Genomic DNA, 22,446 nt, shown 5'->3' with positions numbered 1-22,446 from the left:
GATCTGGATATGTTGCCCGAATCAATCAGTCAATTATACTTGCCATGGCAACAATTTCATCCTCAATTACGGGGACATGATAATATTCCTGTAGGGAAATCCACCCTATTGTTCTTTACTGAATTTGGAATCCCTTGGATTTGGAAAATGGGATTTCCAATGTGGTTATACCACTGACAAGTTACCGGTCCTCCAGAGGATCTTTTATTACAGATGGTGGTCAGGCATGACTCAAGAACCTATCCAAGCCCTCCTCCATCAGATCAGAAAGAAAACAATGGAATACATGGATAAGATTCCAAAGTTAACTATTCCAGAACCCGAAATCTTTAACCCATTTGAACTTGTTAAAGATATGATCAGAAAACAACAACCATTAATTACCGAAGCTGATTTAATGGTTAAATGCATGGATTTTATGAGGACCAAATTTGTTAAATCTTTTGAGTCCTCCACCCCTACAGTACGAGATGATGCATCCATGGTATCAGGCTCTAGCCAGACCAGTCAAGACGGAAATCAATTTTCCTGTCTAGCAGGTTCTGCACAGGATCCCAATGAAGATCTTAATTCTGAAGATGAGCCTACAGTAGCAGACTATTGGGACTCTCTCACCAGTCACTTGAGGGACAAGATGAATCCACCCAAAAAGTAAAGATTCCTCTTATCCTACCGACAGAAGCAGCCAAAGAACTTTACCCAAAAGTCTTTGGTTCTACAGTATGTCCTTCATCAGATGACTACTTTCCATCAGATAAGGAGACAGCACTTAGTGGTGGGCCGACCGACTGCATTATTCCAGCACACGATCCCATTCACTATGCGGACTTCAAAATGTTAATTTCAAGTCCATTTTATGTATAAATAGAGGGCAAAGTTTTCCTTCAATGTACTTCAATTTTTCTTTTCTCTCTTTTGTAATATTTCTCTAGCTTGGAAGCTTATAAAGAAAGTTTTCTGTAAGTCTGTTCAACTCTTGTGTAAATTTGTTCATATATCGATCCTCATATATATATATTGAGATAATAAAATATATATATCAATTTATTCGTGTAATGTTTGACAACAAAGCTCCTGCACAACTCTAATACGGAATAGTGAAATGTTATTTGTACTTTGAATTTAATACAATTTCAGTTCACATCATCTTCCACAAAAAAATATATATATATTTTATAACATTCTATAGTCAGGTCAATCATGATTCAAACTTGGAACCTTTTTTACACTTAAAGAAGATGATAGAGATAGTGAACACATTAACAAACTTTAAAGCGAATATGGGAATACAAAGTTGAAAATGCAATCAATAAATTTTTTAATGTTTTTGAGTCCACTTTATTACGTTTAAAAATTAAGATAGTAATTCAGCCTTAGGTCCCTGCGCCAGCCCCGTAGTTATTTGGATTATTTCAAAACGTATTTTATAAATAATTATTCATTTTTGTTGATTTTATACTCAAGAGTGCATTTCTAATTTATAATACTATGCTATTTTGTTAAATGAGAAAATATGGTTTCATACTTTTGTAAATGGGGAATAAAGTCTAGAAATATATATTTTTTTATGTAAATATCTAGGAAAGGTTTAGTCATATATAACATTAATTTATTGTAATCCAAGTTTATGTTCACAAAGCGTTACCAACCAGTCAAATGATATTTGTATATATAAGTACAAAAATCACCGATTCAGTTTGATCTCATTCGATTTTTCTGATATTTAAACTTTCAATTAAATATATTCTAACAGTTTCACTATTTGTGGACTGAGATCTGAAACATTGTTAAGAATAGAGACAAAATTTATGTTTAAATCGGTTCAGGCCGTGGTAAAGAATATAACATTGTAGGATTGAGAGTTTTGGGTTCTCCTTTGGTACCTCTCCTTCCAAGAGACTGCAATGATAGTTCAAGAAAATGTTAATTGTATAAAGCATAACTAATGAATTATCTGCAATAAAACATTTCAAATACTTACAAAATAGAGAGCCTACTTGCAAATAAGCTGACGTAACTTTGAGTTCACACTTATAAACTTGTAAAACTTTCAGCTCACACTTGTAAACTCGTAAATCACGAACTAAGCTCAAATATATATATTTATTTAAAGGTAACTTAGCTGAATATTCAAAGAAAGAGGCATGTTTTAAATGTTTTCCCCTACTTATGGTTTAAATTGAAAGATTTTATTAATCAATAAGTTCCATCCCCTCTCAAATCCATTGACCAAAAAGTGTTGTTGCGGGTTTAAAATTTTGTTGAGTAAAATTGAATATCATAACTATATTTCACTTGCAATATGCATATAACATTATTTTATTATTATTATTATAAAAGAAATTGTTTACTTTAACTTTTCAAAAAAATATATATAATAATAACAATAATAAATAAATAAATGCTTTCTTAGATTCAAAAGCGGACACACTAGGCACTTTTCAATAAATAAAGTAGGTGCTTTGCACTGGCTCACACTAGGTCAGTGTTCGATCCCTGTCAACCCTATTATTACTCCCGACTTACCCGGTGTATACTTAGGGCGAGGTACCGCACCCCCAAGTTTGTAACCTATGATGGGTCCCGAAGGGGCCCTGCTTAGGGGAGTTCTTGGTGCTAAAAAAAAAAAAAATAGGCACTGCACCCCCAAGTTTGTAACCTAGGATGGGTCCAGAATGGGCCCTGCCTAGGGAGCTCCTGGTGCTGAAAAAAAAAAAAAAAAAAAATCAAAAGCGCGTACACAGTTCTTCAAAAGTTGACTGTCACTCATACATGTACACCCTCATGGACATCAGGACCATCCATATATGTGGAGACCTGCCCAAATAAACAAATTTTGTTTTTCTTCTGGCACGCTGAGCTATCATCTTTTGTACTTTACAATTTAATTGTTCAAATAAATTTCATTAAAACTTATATATCTTTTAACATCTCAATGTTGGAAAATAAAGCTGGTATGAGAGAAAAAAAAAAATGGCATTATTATATATCTTTAACTGGTGAATTCATGAATTATAAATAGGGTGGGCTAATATTTTTTTTGGTAGCTAATATTAGTAATAATTTTTTTTTGGTGGACAAAAAATTATTCCAAATCTCATTTCAACATGGGGAAAACAATTTTTTATATTTTAGATATAAAAAGGTTACATTTCAAAATTTAAAAAAAAAATAAATCAGCTCATATTATTTACGACATAATACATCTTTTTTTCTTAAAAGAAAAATGTAACACTAAAGCAACACGACTTTTCCAAGATAGTTTTTTCTTTCGCTTTAATTAGCAATTCTGATGAGATATATGTGGCCTTGCCTCGAGTCTTTTAAGTCTTTGTATATTTCCAAAATCAAAAGCTATCCCCCTGCCCTGTGGTTCACGGAAACGCAGAACTTGATCATTTCTAAGTCTTCAAACATGGACGCTTCCCCCAGAAAATGACTCCATAGTGACCATTCATGCATTTTGTTTTATGCCTTAAATTCAGTCTTCGGTTTTGGACAAGAAGATTTGTTCACTTCTATCCCTTTCTCTTTCAATTTGCAGACTCACCTTTTAATTTCTGTACAATGAATGTCTCCTAGTCAAGATTCCACACAATGGTACCTTTGGAAAATCAATCAAAAATTTCGTGCTTGATTGCTCATCCCCAAAATCATTAATCACTGCCTTGTCTTTTAATTAATCATCTTATCAGTAGCAACTAACTCTGTTCTAGTGATTATGGGGCACAGCAGTAAAGAGATTCCATAATTACAATGGAGAGGGGAGACATTATACAGGTTATAAAATAATAAATATATTAGGACTTTGTATGCATTTGTCTTGAAACTAGTGATAGATCATATTTAGCCAGTGCTTGAAAAATTATGATTAAACCCTTGGAACAAGTTACGTTGTTGATGCAATGAATATTCATCTGATTTATTCCATCTGTATTTTTTATTTTTTCTATCTAGTGATCTGCACTTTTGACTTTTATCTAATATATATATATATATATTTTAACACCTTTAACTACTTTTATGAGCTATAAACTTCTAAGAGAATGGCTCTGCAAATTGGTCTCCAATTGAATGCATTGTGTGTCAGATGTAAATCTACCTGTGATTATTGTTAGTGGACACACTATATATTTTATCTTTATTAATGGATGTATATCCTAAATGACTTATATGACATGCTTGTAGGTAGCCCAAAGTAGATTTTTATCATTTTGATTCTCTGGTATATAATTCTCTGTTAAATTTTGGTCACCGCCTGTTAGAGTTTGGATTAGGACTGGATGGTAAAAACCACGGGAATTTTGATCTTTGATATGGGTATTTGAGGTTTTTTGGCCTTTTCAGATGCGAAGTCTCTTTGTAGTGGCATGCTTATAAAAATTTAGCATGTTTCATGAATTTTGAATATTTCAATTCAATAATTAGTGTGTTTTAAAATAGTACAGCAAAGCAGTTAATATGATCCTTTTCTTTTCATTCCAATATATTTCATATTTGTAACAAAAAAATAAAATAAAAATAACCATTCTATTTTCATTCCAAGCACAGCAACGCAGCATAAGTGAAAGTACAAAATCATAATATACCTCCATCTTTTGGGTCTTCTTTTTTTCCCCTTCCTCTCTCAAAAAAATAAAATAAAAGAGCGCGTGCAATCCATTCATCTTCCTATCTCTCCTCTCTTTCTCTGACCTCTCACCTCCATCTTTTGGGTCTTCTTTTCCCTCCTCTCTCTCTTTCTCTCTCCAGCTTCATCGGCTTACTGTAGGTGCAAGCAACGGTGCCCGGAATGCCAGATTTGAGCTCAGGAGTGTCAAGATCAATTGATGGTCCAATCGATCGATGGTGTCGTCGGCGCCGGAGTCTTGTTCGGTGACGGAATCCATTTTTTTTTTTACCATCTCTCTCACTAATTTGTTGGGTGAACAGATCTCTCTTCCAAAGCTATAACTCTTGGATGAACTACTAATTTCGTGGTGGCGGGAGCACGCGAGGTCGACGCCGACGAGCGGAGTTATAGTGTGTTGGCTTCTTCAGCATCGATATTTATTTTTTCGATAGTGAAATTTCAGATTGTCATCGTTGTGCGTTGTTGGGTCGCCGGTGGCTATCGCAAGTTGTGTCGTCACAGTAAGAAACTGATCTGATTTTTCCGTCGTTGTTTGCATAGGTGAGGCTTCATCGGTTCTTGTACGTGCGGTGGCCGGAGCACGCTTCCAGTTCCCACCAAACTTAGATACTCAGACAGAGAGAGAAACTGAGCTTCTCGTTTTGCTTTTGAAATGGATTCTTTCAACTCTTCATCCACGACCCTTCTAGGTGGTGAATACGACGTCTTTTTGAGTTTTAGAGGCCCAGACACTGGCAAAACCTTCACCGATTACCTGTACACAAGTCTCGAAGGTGCAGGAGTTCGTACATTTCGAGACAATAATGACCTTCGTGAAGGTAAAGAGATTGGGCCAGAGCTACACCAGGCGATCACTCAATCGAAGATCTCAATCCCAATTTTTTCCAAAGACTACGCATCTAGTAAATGGTGCCTCCGTGAGCTCGCCCGGATGGTGGAGTGTAAGAGAACTACAAGGCAACTGATTCTACCCATCTTCTATGATGTTGAACCATTTGAGGTTCGGCATCAATCTGGGAGTTACGAGGAGGCCTTCCGCAAGCACGAGAGTTGTTTCGATGAAAGTGCGGTAAAGAAATGGAAGGAGGCATTGACAGAGGTTGGAGCACTCAAGGGTTGGGAAGTCGAGAAAGAAGCTGATGGGTATGTTAATTCAATATTTATTCTACTCAAGGGCTTATTTTCTGTCTTTTAAAAAAATAAAAAAAAATGCTTATTTTAGTGTACCTATGTAGCACGAACGTTACACAATATATTGACTATCAAAATTTTTTAAAAAAAGGGCATGGACACGGCTATATATAAATATAAAATAAAAAAAAAAATTGCTTATTTTAGTGCACCTATATAGCACGAAGAATATATTGACAATCAAAATTTTTATTTATATACATTTATTGGGTAATAGTATTCCTCCGTATAAAATTTTAATTCATTTTTAATTTCTATATTAAGGGTTGGTTTGAAATGATTTAAAAATTAAATTATGTCCTTATTGTAATGACTTTTATTATATATATATATATATATGGTTGTTCTACTACTTTATCATAATAATATTCTTGTTTTAAATAAACAAATATCATTTTATGCTTCACTTATGATAATATGTGTAATGCCAATATTTTTTAAAGAGAAAAGTTGAACACTTTAGAATGTATTCATATTATTTCAAGATAATCAATCAGACTTTGTGTTACAAATGTTAAAAAGTGTCGGTTTAAGTGTCTAGAAAGTGTCAACGAAGTGTCCAAAATAAAAATATTTAATTTTTATTTATGAACATGTATATGAAGTGTCGGACACATGTTCGAGGTATCCGACAGAGACACGACACGAATACTGCTCCTTTGTAGAAGTGTCCGTGCTTTTGTGATGACTCTGAATTTTACAAACCCAGTGTGTCCTGTGATAACCCGAAACGGATCCAAAATGCGGAAGCTAGAATATAAGCAAGGTCTTTAGAGATGTACGTCATCCTTAAGACACAAGAGTGACTTTCTGAAGAGTTTCGAGACTCAACGGAAGCAAAACGGAGCCAAGGGTATCAAAACCCTACAAGAGAAGGACCAAGGGTAAAATGGTCATTTTATCTTAAGAGGTAAGAATTTGATTCCCAACAAGTCAAATTAGATAATAGAAAAAAAAAATGTCCAAAACCATCCTTTGGTAACTTCACTTGAAGTCCCAAGGCCAAAAGAAGAGAAAACTCAAAAGAACCATATCCCGGTTCGAACCAAATCTAACACCCTCTCTCTAAAACAAGGATATCTCGAGGTAAGAGAAGAATCTGAAACTAAAATTTATACCATTGGAAAGCTTACTTCGACACGGTCTGTTTAGACCCAAGAACGGACTAATTCGGAGTTAAAACAAAAGAGTTATGATAGTTTGAAGTTGGAAGGCCAAAACTTAACCTGCAAAAAAGGTTCTGGGAGACTTGAACCGGTTCAGCATTCCTGAACCGGTTCAGCATGGACAAAACGTCCATGTTGGACCCAAAAACACACCTTGAACCGGTTCAACCCCTCTGAACCGGTTCAACCTAACCTACATTGAACCCAAAAGTAGAAAACCAGAAAAATGGAACCAACACGGGGTTTTCAAGACCAAGACGACATTTTCCGGAAAAATGTCGTAAAGAAACTCACCCTAAAATCACATTTTCTATGTGACGGAGTCAAGACCGGAATTTATTTCCCAAAGGAAAATCCTAAAATGCCCTTTAACCGGATTATGCAAGAAAAATGTGAAATGAGTCCATCGGAGGCTCATTTCACCAACGAAAGAGTTTTTCATGAAAACGATCATGCACACAGACGTAACTTACCTATTAGGACGCGCTACAATGATCCACAGCTTAAAAATACCGCCGATACAAAATTTGACCTATCAAAACCCCAATGCGTGAAAAAATGCCCTTTAAAGACAAAAATGCAACAACTGTACTTAAATGCAATCAAATGACCGTTTGGCCGTTAACCACACTTCATGCATATTAAATGAGACCTAGTGGATGTGCTCGTGCACACTTTGCACCACCCAATTTGGAAATGAACCCTTAAAGTTTCGGATTTTCCTATTTTTAGCTCAAAAATGCAATATATGAAACCAAAATGCAAAACTTAAAACAAAATGGTATTTGGCCCTTGGCCACACCTCATACTTGGTAAATGAATGCCTAATAATGAATTTCATACACAATGCACACTTCGATGCAAAGATGACATATTAAAACCCTAGTTTTTCATATTATTATCATGAAAGGCAAATTTCTACATTTTTGAAAAACACATGGATTTCAAATAAAGTTTGGCTCTCGGCCACATATCATATACATAAAATGGATGTCAAAATGTGTGCTTAGGCACACATTACAAGTCTCAAGGTAAAAATGACATTGTTAACCTAACTATGCATTATAACTTGAAAAGCAAAACTTAAACATGCTAACACTTGCATGTGAACAAGAATGCAGTTAAAAGAACTTCAATCCAACGAAACGATATAGGGACGTTGTGCATCCCGAATCAAGGTATCCATACCTGAAAAATAATCCGATAACTTTGGGGTGAGTAAACAAGTTACTCGTTGGGAATGAGCATGCATGGACCTAACTTTTTACAAAGTTAACACATTAACATGAAACAATTCAAAGGATCATGCTACCTAATGTCTATGTCAAAATGAGACTAAGGGATCATCTCAATCTACTCATGCAATTGAAATGAACTACGGCATACAAGTATACATGTATCAAGTATACAAAAACGATGTAAAAACATGGTATACAACATACAAGCATAAACTTTCAAGTATACTAAACCACATCGAAACAAGTTATGCAATGTCTAAGCATACCTACACAAGTATACAATTAATATGGAAAGCTCGTAAATCAAGTATACGAATACAAGTATACTAAGCTAAATGAATTACGCATAAGACAAGTATACACGGCATGAGTATACTAAAGTGAGATCTGATTACACAAATCAAACATACAAGGCGTAAGTACACTAAATAGAGTTTAGATACACAAACAAGGATACAAGTTCAAGTATGCTAAATGAGATCTAAATACACGAAGCAAGTATACAGTTTCAAGTATACTAAAAGAGATCTAAATGCACGAAGCAAGTATACAGTTTCAAGTATACTAAATGAGATCTAAATTGCAAGGTAAGTACCAATTCACAAGCTATAAGTAATCCATGATTAACTACTTGGAATTTAATGTAAAATCAGATAGTGGAAAGACTAGGATACTTGGTTACTGGCCAAATAAGTTATTCTGGGCAATTACGACCCACAACGAACTACCTAGTGCACGCGTGTATAAGTGATTCTGGGCAATTACGACCCATAAGGTACTACCTAGTGCGCACTTCATATGACTAAGGAAACTCTTGTCGCCGTACTAGAGCCAAACTCTAGCCATCACATGTATATTTTCCTTACAAGCCTTCCAAAATCAATAAGTTCAAAACTTATGCAAAAATCAATAAGTTAGACCAAATTTATATAAACTCAAACAATGTATAGGAATCAATTTTCATGCACAAGTAAGGTTAAATCCACACAAACCATGCCCTAGAGTTTCAAGTCTATAATGACCTTCACAATGTCGAATCTTCAATGTGCGATTCGTTACACTCTATGATAATATCATTTCAATATCGAAAACACAACCTCATCCAAACAATCCCTAATAAACGTACATATGTTAAACAACATAGCATGGTTATTACATAAACCAACTCAAAACTAAATTAGGTCATTGGAACAACAAAATAGAATTTAATTAAAATACGGTAATTAAATCTCTAGATTCTAAAGTAACTCCAAATGGCCCCAAATTGCATACATTAGTGAACAAGTCCTAGTTATTACCAATTTCAAGTTAAAAACTCAATCAAATCAATGAAACCCTTAAATAGATAAGGAAGTGGGCGATAGGGCTCGAATCGCGGCTTGGGCGACTCGTGTGTGGAAGGTCTCATCTGGCGTTGTGGTGTCTCCTCTGCTGGATTCCTTGCTGTTGTTCCGCTTTCCATCCCCAGCGGAAGCTTCAAGGGTACTCAAAATGGGGCGCCGTGATTGGGGGACGGCTACCTTACGGGTGGACAATTGGAGTTTCAGAGTTGGGTGTTCTGAGGAGTTGAAAGGCAAGGGGTTGAAGATTATGACACTTAACGGGCTCCCTCTTCATCTCTGGAGTCATGCCCTGTTCATGACAGTTGGGGATTTATGTAGTGGTTTTATTTGGGTGGATGCCGATGAAGCCGTGGATGCTGAACGGGTTCGTATCATAGTTTCGAATGGAAGGGTTTGCCCCTCTTTTGTCTTCATACACGACGATCAGTTTTGTTATAAGGTTGTCCTGTGGGACGAGAAGCCACGGGAACTTGAGCCGACAACGAATAGCCTTGAAGGAGGGGATGGTTCGCACTTGCTCAAGGAGGCCAAATGGTTGAGGTGGGATGCTATGGGAAAGAAGGGACTGACAGAGTTTCAACAATGGAAGGAGTGGAGGGACGCCCTCTGGATTCAAAACTCTAATTGCTTTAGACGGATTTTCACTCAGAAAAGGAACGAAGGTTTAGCGGGTGGGTCTGGTCGTCGCCTGCAGATGGGCTTCCAGGAAACTCAGAGGGGTGGATCTTTCACCAAGTTTGGCCGTCCGGCGTTCTTGCAGATGTGGGATCAAGGAAGAGAGAGAGGTGATCTTCACGCGATGCAAGCGCGTGGAAAGAGGAGTTTTGCTGGCCATTCACGTGGATGGCGCACAGGGAGTGGACGTTTTAAGTGGAATACAGCTGGTTCCCATTTTGTTTCAAATGATTGGGCTCTAAAGGCGAGGATGCAACTTTGTGGAGATGGGCCTAAGGATGGGCCGTTGACCAAGTCTTTGGGAGTAAGTGTTCATTCCCCGCGTGGGCCGGCCTAGCCTTCGATCTTGACCTGTACTTCTAGTGGACTGGCTGAAGGTGTGAAAGCCCATAAGCATGATTTTGATGCAGTTGGGCCTGTTGGTTTGGGTCGCAATTTGAAGGGCAGGCCAGGGTCATTTAAGGACGTTACTGGGCCAATATTGGGCAATTGTTTTGAGCCCTTATCTAATGTCGTGATTAACAATGATGCTTTTCCGGCTGGCGTTTTTTCTGACGGGTCTTGAGGAGAAAGACGAGCTAAGGGATTTATTCAAGGTCACCGTATGAAGAAGAAGGTGTCTCTTCCTTCTTTTGGTAGAAGATGGTCAAGGAAGGAGAAGCAGAAGTGGGTTCCTAGAACGCCGGTTGAATCTGTTCCGGGTGATTCAAGTATTTCACATGGATTACCGTCTTTTTAACCTTCTTCTCCCTCTTCCTCTTAGTCACGAAGTTGTTTAGGGTTGAATAAAGGCATGGGGGAGTTGGGTTCTCATTGTTTGTCCCCAGTTTTTGAGGGAGAGCCGGCAGTTGATTGTCATGGTGAAGGTTGTGATTTTGGGATTGGCTCCTTTCGGCTGTGTGATTTTAGTAGTGAGGGAGTTACTATTTGCGTGGGAAGGGATGTGAAAATTAAGCTGGATGATGTAACAGCCAATGTTTTTTTAAAGGAATTGCGAGACTATTTAACATTGAAAGGCTTGCAAAGCATCTCAGGAAGTTCTTTGTTTGATGAGGAGGCTGGGACGCCTTTGACTTGCGGTTCCCCTTCCTCTTCCGATGCTTGGGAGGGAGGCTCAGGTTCCTTTTTTGAAGGGGATTTGGGCTTGGTTCAATGGGAAGGGGGTGGTGATGATTTTGACTGTGTTGTCCCTCTGGCTGTAATGGGGCTTGAGGGGGAATGCATGGAAGTATCAGTTGTTGGTGTGGGTAAGTGGAGTTTGGAAGAGGAGTGGTTGAGAGAGAAGGGTGGAGAGGTGGGTTCTCTTTTGGGTGTGTCGTTTGAAGGTAGGTTGGATAAGGCAATGAGATTATTTAATGAGGTATTGATGCTCAGATTTTGGGGAGGGCGGGTAGAAGGGATGGGTTGCTAGTTGAGGTAGATTAGAGGGAGGAGAGGAGTCCCATTGATGTTGTCACTTATGAAAGGAGGAACAGGGGTTCAGGGAGAGGGACGGTGGAAGGAGGAGTGGGAGTGTTTTTTCATATGTTTCCTTATGAAGCTACACCTTTTTTCATGGAATGTCTGGGGTCTCAATGACCCGAAGAGAAGAAAAGTTGTGAAGTCGGTGATTCAGAAAGAGGGTGGGCATGTTGTGTGTTTACAAGAAACTAAGATTGCATCGATGACGGACTTGATCGTGATAAGCTTGTTTGGGGGGGGGGGGGGGGGGGGGGATTTGTGGAGTGGATTGCTTTGGATGCGATTGATTCTGTAGGTGGCGTTCTTATCATGTGGGATAACCGTTGGGTTTCTTTGGAAGACTATCAGATGGGGCTCTTCTCTGTTTCCTGCGTTCTCTCTCTGTTAGAGGATGGTTTTCGTTGGGTCTTCTCTGGTGTTTATGGCCCTACAGAATACAGTGTACGACATTTGTTTTGGAAGGAGTTGGGTGAAGTCCGTAGACGAGGGGAGTTGCCTTGGTGTGTTGGAGGGGACTTTAATGTTATCCGTTCTCCTTTTGAGAGGTCGACAGGGGGAAGTTGGACATTTGAAATGGAGTCATTCTCAGAGTTCATGGATGAATGGAGATTGATAAATTTGCCTTTGGTGGGTGGTCCTTTTACGTGGTCTAGTGGTCGTTCTCCTCCTACTTTCTCTCGTCTTGATAGATTCCTTTTGTCGAGCAATTGGGAGAAGAAGTTCTCGGATGTTGTTTAGGCCACTTTGGCTCGCCCTTTATCTGATCATGTTCCGTTGATGTTGGATTGTGGTGGGTTGCGTAGCAGACGATCCCCTTTCAGATTTGAGAATATGTGGCTTCGAGCTGAAGGTTTTATGGAGAGGGTTCGATCTTGGTGAGAGGGGTATTGTGTGAGTGGTTTACCTAGTCATTCTCTCGCAAGTAAGCTTCATCTGTTGAAGAACGATCTTAAAGTTTGGAATAAGGAGGTTTTCGGTAATCTGGTTTGGCGGAAGAATAGGGTCTTTTCAGAGAATGCTGATATTGATCGAATTGAGGGTCAGGGAGGGGATCTTTGTCGAACTCCTTGCGACGTAGGAGGGTGGAGTGTCAGGCGGAGTTTGTTGAGATTGCTGTTTTGGAGGAGATTTTGTGGAGGCAAAAGTCTAGAGCTTTGTGGCTCAAGGAAGGGGATAAGAACACAAATTTTTTTTATAGACTTGCTAATGCTCATAGAAAGGGCAATCAATCATATTGGGAGAATCCAAGTGGAGATTATGTAAAAAGGAGGAGATTTGCAACGGTATTGCAGATTTCTAATTGAGATTGTTCACAGAATGAGTTGGTTGGAGATCTTTGCTCGCAGGGCTTCATTTTGACTCTCTATCAGGTGAAGAAAGTTTTGTTCTGGAGGAGCTGTTTTCTAAAGAGGAAGTGTTGTCCGCGTTGAAGAGCTGTAATGGGGATAAAGCCCCAGGTCCCGATGGTTTCTCCATGAGTTTTCTTTTGGAGAGTTGGGAGGTGGTCCGTGAGGAGATTATGGGTACTTTTCATGCTTTCCATGCCTAGGGCTCTTTTGAGAAGAGCTTGAATGCCACTTTCATTGTTCTCATTCCGAAAAAGGGTGGGGTGTTGGATGTCAAGAAGTTTCGCCCTATTTGCTTGGTGGGGTGTATTTACAAGTTGATTGCTAAAGTCCTGGCCTGTAGGTTGAGAAAGGTTTTAAATGGTGTCATTTTTTATTCTTAGAATGCCTTTGTGGGAGGTAGGCAAATATTGGATTCAGTTCTTATTGTTAGCGAATGTGTTGACTCCAGATTGAGTAGTGGGAATCTGGGTGTTTTATGCAAGCTGGATATCGAGAAGGCGTATGATCATGTGAGCTGGAGTTTCCTCATCTTCTTGATGGAGAGGATGGGATTTGGGGAGCGGTGGAGGAGATGGATTCTGTTTTGCATCTCTTGTGCTTGTTTTTCAGTTCTTGTTAATGGAGCTCTGACCGATTTTTTCTCAAGTTCGAGGGGATTGAGACGAGGGGATCCTATTTCTCCGTTCTTATTCTTTTTTGTGATGGAGGCCCTTAGTAGATTGATTTAGAGGGCGGTGGAGTTGGGATTCTTGAGAGGTTTTAGAGTGGGCAGGGATGCTATTGGCCAGTTAGAGATTTCCCATTTGATGTTTGCTGATGAAACTTTAGTGCTCCGTGATGCGGATGCTTTGTGCTCCGTGATGCGGATGCAGATCAGTTGAGATATTTGAAATGTGTTTTGGTCTGGTTCCAAGTTGTTTCTGGGTTAAAGGTGAATGTTGGTAAGAGTGTTCTGGTGCCGGTTGGGGAGGTCCCTGAGATTGAGAGGTTGGCACAGATTCTTGGTTGTCGTAGTGGCTTTTTTCCTATTTCCTACTTAGGGTTGCCCCTGGGTGCCCCTTCGAGATGTGTGGGGAGTTGGGATCCAGTTGTGAATAGATTTGAGAAAAAGATTGGCCGGTTGGAAGAAGCAATATCTCTCTAAGGGGGGTCGGGTCACTCTGATTAAGAGTACCCGTTCTTGTCTCCCCACTTATTTCATCTCTCTCTTTCAGATTCCTTCCTCTGTGGTAGAGAGGATTGAAAGATTGCAGCGCAATTTTCTTTGGGGGGGAAGAGGGGAGGAGTTCAAGTTTCACTTGGTTCGTTGGGAGCAAGTTTGTTGTCCTATTCGGAGGGGTGGCTTAGGGATTAGGAGGTTGTTGCCTTTCAACAAGGCTCTCCTTGGGAAATGGCTTTGGAGGTTTGGGGTGGAAAGGCGATGGTTCTGGAGGAGGGTTATTGTTCATAAATTTGGGGAGAGCAGTGGAGGGCGGTGTTCTCTCGTGGGTCGTGGTCCTAGGGGAGTGGGGCTTTGGACTGGCATTCGAAAGAGGTGGGATGATTTTTGTAAGCATGTTCATTTTTGAATCAGGGATGGTAGAAGGATCAGATTTTGGGAGGATCTTTGGTGTGGGGATCTTCCTCTTGCACTAGCTTTCCCACGGCTTTACAGGATTACTTTTCATAAGCAGGCCTTGGTGGTTGACTGTTATCATCTTGATAACGGGAGACTGACTTGGGATGTTCAGTTTATGAGGCACTTCCAGGATTGGGAGATTGAGGAGGTCACCCGGTTTTGGCCTTTCTGCATCGTCAGACGATTACTGCTGGGGATCCTAATTATTGGCTTTGGTTACCCAACCCTCAGGGTCGATTCGAGGTGAGGTCCTTTTTTAAGTGTCTTACGGTTGGCGCTGAAGGCTTTTCCCCTTGGAAATTTATTTGGCGATCCAAAGCCCCCCTCAAGGTGGCCTTCTTTGCGTGGACTTCTGTCTTGGGTAGGATTTTAACTCAGGATAATTTGAGGAGGAGGAACTAGGTGGTGGTTAATAGATGTTTTTTGTGTTTGCATGATGAGGAAACTGTTGATCACCTTTTGCTGCATTGTAGCATGGCTAGGGGCTGTTGGGACTTGATGATTAGGTTGTTTGGGATCCTGTGGGTGATGCCTAGCTCCACTAGAGGGTTGATAGAGGCTTGAAGAGGATTTTCAGTGGGGGCTCTCATTCGAGACGCTTGGAGGGCTATGCCTCTTTGTGTTTGGTGTTGTATTTAGCTTGAGAGAAATAGGAAATACTTCGATGGAAAGGAAAAGCCTATTTATATGCTTAAGTTCTCTATTCTTTTCCACTCTTTTTTGTTGGGTTTCAGGGAGAGATTTTCGATTTGTTGAAGAGTTGGTTTTTTTTTTTTTGGCCTCTTTGAAGGCTTGAGGCATTTTGGCCTTGTTTTTGTACTTGGGTCCCGCTCCCCTTTTAACCGGTTCTTCAATAAATTTTACTTATCAAAAATAATAATAATAATAATAATTCATTTAATTTAAAATCTCTAGATTTCTAAACTTATCCAAATGCTCTCAAATTAACATAAGTTAAAGAACATACCAAGGCCTATTTTAATATCATATTATAAGTTGATTTCATGCTAGTTACAATCATGTGAATTAAATTTTCATAAAAGAAAATTATTAAATAAAAGTTCCAATACTTATTCAAATACTCCCAATTTAATATATGTCAAAGAACATATCAATGCCTAATTTAATAGCATGCCACAATTTAATTTTATATTATACACAACCATAAGAATTAAATCTTATACATAGAATTAACTTAAATTCTAAAACTTGAACGAAGGCATGCTTGCAAGTTGTATATACTTATGAAACAATCAATACAACATTTATATAAGTCTAAGACATCCCCTACCTCAATTTGAGATGAAAATCTCAAAAGTCACCAAATGGAAACCACCCCGAATCCGACGATACTTCGGGGTTTTGTCGAGGACATCAAGGTGATTATTAAACCCCAAAGAGGTCACACCAAAATCCTAACTTGGCTTTAAACCCGAACTTAAAAAATGACCAAAACGAGATTCCAATCGGTTGGAATCGAAGGCCTCGTCAAGGCGAACATTAAAGCCTAAGACACCACGGCATTTTACTAAAGGGAAGGGGTTCAAAAGGGAAGAGAGAAGGTGGCAGCCCCTTGGGCTGCCATGGATGCCGGCCAAGAGAGGGGAAAGAGATGAAATGGTTTGACTTTTCATTTTAGAACCCCTTATTTATAGAAAACCCTAAAAGTGCCTCGAAGGGTCCGGAAATGTGGAATTTGAACAAACGTGCTCAAACGACAAAACACTGTGAATGAAAAAGAACCAAAATGAGAACAAATGAACAACGGAAGAAATAGCGTCGAAAACCAAGTTCCGAACAGAGAGATATGTCCCGAACAAGTTTGGCGCTAACCGTGGTCGAACCCTAAAATTGGGGAAAATGTCCGAAAGACAATTCTAAAAGGACACAATTCTACGAAATGTGAAATGAATCTCATACGAGGATTCAAGCCCCAAGAAAACACTTTGCAATTAACTTTCATTAATTGCACAAAGGCCCCGACAAAAAAGAATAACTGCGCAAGTGACCCAAATGAAAATATCTTCCAAAAAATATTTTCTTAAAAACCCCAAAATCAAAATATCTTCAAAAGATATTTATGAAAAACACCCCAAGAACTGAAAATATTTCTGAAAAATCTTTTCATCCACGCCCCTACGGGAAAAAGAAACGACCGGCGTGCTTTTCTCCAAAAGTAAATCTACGCCTTTCAAGGAAACCAACAAGAATGAAAGTACGTGAAGTCAAAAACCAACTTCGAGCACAAATAGTGAGGTTACGCGAAAGGAAATTTCAACAAAAAAAAATTAATCCGTAAAAATGGAGAAAAGGGAAAGGAAGGAAAATGACCGGGTCATTACAGCTTTGTAGTATAAGGTTAAGGGCTGCTTGAAGTAATTTGGGGCCCTAGGTGAAAAATTAAAAGTGGCATTTTCAATAATATAAGTAAAAGTAGTGACTACTCACAAACAAAATATATCCAATATATATATGTATAAATTTATAATAACAAAATTTAATAAAACTAAAAAATAATTAAAGAACCTGATTTAGAAATGCTCCTACAAATTCTTCAATATAATAAAAGTGCATTAAAATTAAAATTAAGAGTAATGAGTATTGAGTGTAGAAGAAAGAGAACTGTAAACTTATAATGAGAGAGAGAGAAGATGACTTGTTGAAGATGAGAGAAAGTTCATGAGGAATAAGAAAAAGAAGATAAAATCTAGAAAAAGAATATGAAAAGTTTTTGCTACTTCCCCAAATAACAACAGTTAAATACATATTTAATATTTTATTGTTGGTATAACTTTGAGAAATATTTGTTTAGTGCTTGTGTAAAAAATGTGAATGAGAGAGAAAAAGAGATAAAAAAAAAAAAAAAAAGAAAAGAAAAAAAAAAAAGAGGAAGTTATTTAAATGATATAAATTTTTAGGCCCAATATTAAATCCTGTATTGATTAAGGTTTAATACATAAATAAAAAAACGTGAATGAGGAGGACGGAGAAAAAAAAAAATGTCATATAAGTATATAGATGGGGCCTATATTATATTAAATTTCTGTATTTGTTTGAGTTTAATTAAAAAACCAAATGAGGGAGGAAAGAGAAGAGAGGGAAGAAAAAGTTATTTTAAGATCTAAATCTTTGGGGCCTAATATTAAATTTTTGTATTGATTAATAATAATATTAGGATATAATTATAGTATATCTTCTATAAGAAAATTTTAAAATTTTGAAGCCTTCCAATTGGCTGGGCCTAAGGCGACTGCCTAAGTCGTCTAAAGCTTTCTAGGAAGCACTTATACTTCTACATGGGTGACGCAACCGTATCGTGTCCGTATCCGATACCGACACTCATTGGATACTCGCGGATACGTGATCGATACTATCTAAATGTATCCATAATTTTAATATATATATATATATATATATATATTTTTTTTTTAACACGTATCCGATACTTATAGAATACCTTTTAGATACTTTGCCAAATATTTCGACCACGTATCCGACACTTCTCAAATACTTCAAAATGAATTTTTAATAAGTTTTGAATATTAAAATATAAATTTTACAACAATAATATCATATTATAATTGTTAAGAAATTTTTTAAAAATATATTGAGATATATTTCGTAATTAATTTGCAAAATAACTATTGATATATATTCCTATGTTAAATTTAGTTGTTTCTTTATTTATAATATATTAATGATTGTATAATGTATTTAGATCCATAATAATATAAAAAAGGAACAAAAATTCATTGATGATATATATATATATTTATATAATTTTTTATTTTCTATTGTTGTATCCTTGCCGTACTCATATGTATTTTTGGAGAAAGTATTAAATACCCCGAGAGTATGGTACCCTGGGATAGTGGAAGCCATTGGATCATGGACGGGGTGATGGGCCCCACCACATGCAAGGGCTTGGATGATCCCGAAGGTACCATACCTCTGAGGTATTTAATATTTTCTTGTATTTTTTACATTTGTCGTATCGTCGTACCCGTTGTATTGTATCCGTATCCTGTATTCGTAACCATGTTTCTTAAAAATAAGAATATCAATAAATAACTTCAAGAAATCATTAAATCAAATAAAACACCAAGAAGCTTTAAGCAATGGGTGGGATTAACATTATAAATCAAAATAGAACAGGAACAATGAGAGAGTGAATAAAGAACAAATTTGAATCCACCAAGTTAAAGAGAAAATTGCAGAGTTATTAATTATGAAATGAATTTTGCTCTCTCTAGTACATTTATTTATAATGAAGAAACCCAAACAACACGAAACCTAAAAAATATAAGGATACTAGCGGTTTAAGGAAAATGCTCAAAATTAAACATTCTCTGAAAATTCTAAAACAATAAAGACAGACACCTAATTACTAAAAACTACCAATACAAGAAATTAAAGGAATTCGAATTGGTTTAATTGGATTTATGACAAAAATCCCAAAATATTCAAAAATTGGAAAACACAATTCACAGGCCTAAAAGATAGAATTTGGGCAAGAAAAGCCCTGCATCAGCAGCAAAGCCCTGATTATGCAAGTTGAGCCATTTCCAATTGGAATAGGGTCTTAACGGGTAAAAATAGGTTCTTCAAGATTTCTCTGAAAAACTTTGTTAACTTGTTCATTTGGCCTTTTGGCAGTCCAAACAAGCCATACAGTCTTCAACAATCAGTTCTACATCAGTCTCCCCAACCTGAACAGAACTCGTCCTCAAATTAAAACTAAAAGATCACGTCTCATCTGGCTAAAAATACTCAAATAAATCTGCAACAATAAATGTTGGAGAAATAGTCTTGTCTTTAAGAAGTTCAACAACATAAACACTATCATTTATGTTCTTCAAATTCTGATATGCTCCATATTTTTTATTGTTCAGTACGTTATAGACTTGTAGGTGCCAACAGGAATCCTGTCCTTGCGCAGATATACAATAACTAAATGCCTTGTTGAAATACCTCGCTATCTTCTTGTCTGTTGCTTCCTTGTATTTTGCACTGGCTTCTTCAAGATTCTTCTGAATATCATCCTGAATTGCTTTGATGAGATCTCTCGTATGTTTCGCAACAACATTCTTTCCAAGTAACTTTAGTAGTGGAACCAAATCCAGCGCATGTCTTGGCAAATGACAATAAAAAGTAGCAAGATATAACTTTTGAGTTGACCGATAAACCATGTTTTCGTATACAAATGCTGTCCGTGCCAATGCAAGATTCCACTATTTTGGTTTTTTGCCCAAAATACAACAAATGAGATTCACTAAAGTCTAATTAACCACTTTTGTCTAACTACCATATTGTGGATTACTAGTGCTACTGAAATTCAAAGATGCATCAAATGCCCTGCAAAGTCCGCTAAAAGTGTGATAGGAATTTGGTGTCCCTATTTGAAGTGATGGATTTAGGAACTCCATGTAGGCAACGACCTTGAAAAATAGATTTGCTAGGTGTGTGGCATCTAAGGTCCTCTTGCATGCTATTAAGTGTAACATCTTCAAATAACGATCAACCTCCACAAAAAAACTGAATTTGCCCCTCGCAAACTGCAAGAAAGTCCTAAGACAATCTATAGATAGATCTTCCTGAGGAAAGTCTGGTTTAGGGAGAGCTAGGTAAAGGTTAGTGTTTAAAGACTGAACCTTTGTAGACTAACAAATCGAACATCTCTTCATATGGTTCCCAACATCTCTCTTTAGTAGTGGCCAATAATATCGTTCTTGGAACAAATCTATGGGTATAATCTTGCCCAAGTATTCCCCCAAACCGCCAACATGCAATTCATAGATAATCTGCAGTCGGAGGGAACTCCTCGGAGTACAAAGATAATTACCTCAATGGAACAAACCTTCTTGTATTTGCGTACACTTGGTAGCCTGCCAAGTTTAACACTTAGCCCATGATTCCTTGAAGTCATCATTTATTTCATACAGCTCTTTCAGACAATCAAGCCCAACAACTTCAACTCGTAAAGTCACCAGGAGAGATTCTGTTCTGCGCTGATTGCATTGGTTTCCTTACAGATAAGGTAAATTGTTGTAGAAAGACAACCCATCAAATATGCATTCGGTTAACTCTATTATGACTTTTGATGAACTTCAAAGCTTTTTGATCAGTGTATATAATGAACTCTCTTTGAACCAAATAATGTTCCTAAACCTTCAGTGCACATACCACTATATAGAGTTCATGCTCATGGGTACTTGGTAGTCCACTTTTTTTGGCATCACTAAACTTCTCACTATAGAATCCAACTGGTATGCGCTATTGGGATTGAACAGCACCAAACTCCTATAACTGTTTGGTTTCTTCACACTACTAAAACTTTCCCTTCTTTATGCATTTAGTAATGGAAGCAACTATACTACTGAAGTTTTCGATAAACCTTCAATAAAATGTAGATAAACGATGGAATTTTATGCACATCGCCTACTGCTTTTAAAGCGGGCCACTCTCGAATTGCTCAAACTTTCTCCTCATCAACTTGAATTCCTTCAACACTCATCACCCAAAAAATAACAAACTTCTTATCATAAAGCCGCACTTTTTCAGATAATTGTATAGGTTACTTTTTTGAAGAACTGTTAGTACCTCTCTCAAGTGCGACATATGCTCCGATTTTGAGCAACTATAAATCAAGATATCATCAAAATAGATAACAACGAATTTGCAAATGAATGGTTTTAATACTTGATTCATAAGAGACCATCCACACGTCATCACTGGCCACTCATACAGACCCTTCTTTGTCTCGAGTCTTTCATTCGTCCTCCGATCTAACGTGAATATGATGATAGTCGATCCTCGAATCAATATCAGTAAATATTTCTGAACCGGTCAATATATCCAACTTGTCATTTAGTCATGGTATAAAAAATTGGTATTTAATGTTGATCTTATAGATGTCTTTATTGTCTATACACATACGCCACTGTCATCCTTCTCTGGCACTAACAAAGCTATAATTTTCAAAGGCTGTAACTTATAGACACGTAAAGATCATGCACTCTCTTTTGAAGTAAATTCAAAGGAAAATGACTCGTTTGGTCACTTAAAGGATACCTAATGGCCTATTTTAAATTCCTTAGTTCAAGGCAAAGATTGTGAAACGTGATATTTTAGCTAAACTCTCACCATTCCAATACGATTATGTTGTGTTTGGAAGTATCGAATAGGTCTCAGCGAAGATGGTATAGTATATATATACCTGTAGGCTATAAAAGAATTAAAGAGTGAAATGTAAAGATTTGAAGATCTATTTGTGAGGACTAAAGGGTTTCAGCCACCTAATACTTATAATAAAAAGTGTGTGGTTGCCTGTGATGGATGTAAAATGTTCTGTGGAACACCTTCCTTGATCCTTCACTGACAACGACTGCAAGGAAGCCCATCTAGAAACGCGTCAATTCAAGTGGTGTGACTTTGTTCATATTTGACTCCATTTTTCTTGGCACGCTACATTCTTTAAATAAAATATGTGATTAAATAAATGTCAGATGGTTCTATAGGAAACATATGAAAATCAACATGACCCTTTGCTGCCAATTTTTACTTTATGGTCAATTTTGTTAACATTCATGCATCCCCATTTTTTCTCATCTGTCTCGTGTATCCATTTTATACACTACTAAATCAACGGTGCTTTATATACATACATATCTGTATTATTATTAATAAAAGTGTAAGAAGGTTTAGTATTTCAGTATTTATTAATAAAAATGATATGAATATATATAGATAGTATAAACTTGAAAGGAAGAACT

General features: G+C 37.4%; 1 protein-coding gene across 3 annotated transcripts in view; it reads left to right on the top strand.

The window, feature by feature from the left end:
- The first annotated feature begins 4,577 nt into the window (after positions 1-4,577).
- The window catches only part of LOC132305011 (disease resistance protein RUN1-like), a 29,516-nt gene continuing 11,647 nt past the window's right edge, over positions 4,578-22,446 (top strand). For 2 of the 3 annotated variants that reach the window (XR_009481613.1, XM_059802699.1), the window contains exon 1: positions 4,578-5,776. Coding sequence is in view for 1 of the 3 variants with exons in the window: in XM_059802699.1 (XP_059658682.1) it covers positions 5,286-5,776 (491 nt within the window). In the remaining 2 variants the exon portion in view is untranslated. The remainder of the gene's footprint in view (positions 5,777-22,446) is intronic. The other variant, XM_059802705.1, reaches the window with a different exon arrangement.

This window comes from Cornus florida, unplaced genomic scaffold (genome assembly GCF_030987335.1).
Source record: "Cornus florida cultivar Cherokee Brave unplaced genomic scaffold, ASM3098733v1 CherokeeBrave_3.0.0_Hap2_Chr01, whole genome shotgun sequence".
NCBI lineage: Eukaryota > Viridiplantae > Streptophyta > Magnoliopsida > Cornales > Cornaceae > Cornus > Cornus florida.
This window is presented reverse-complemented; position numbering and strand designations above follow the sequence as displayed.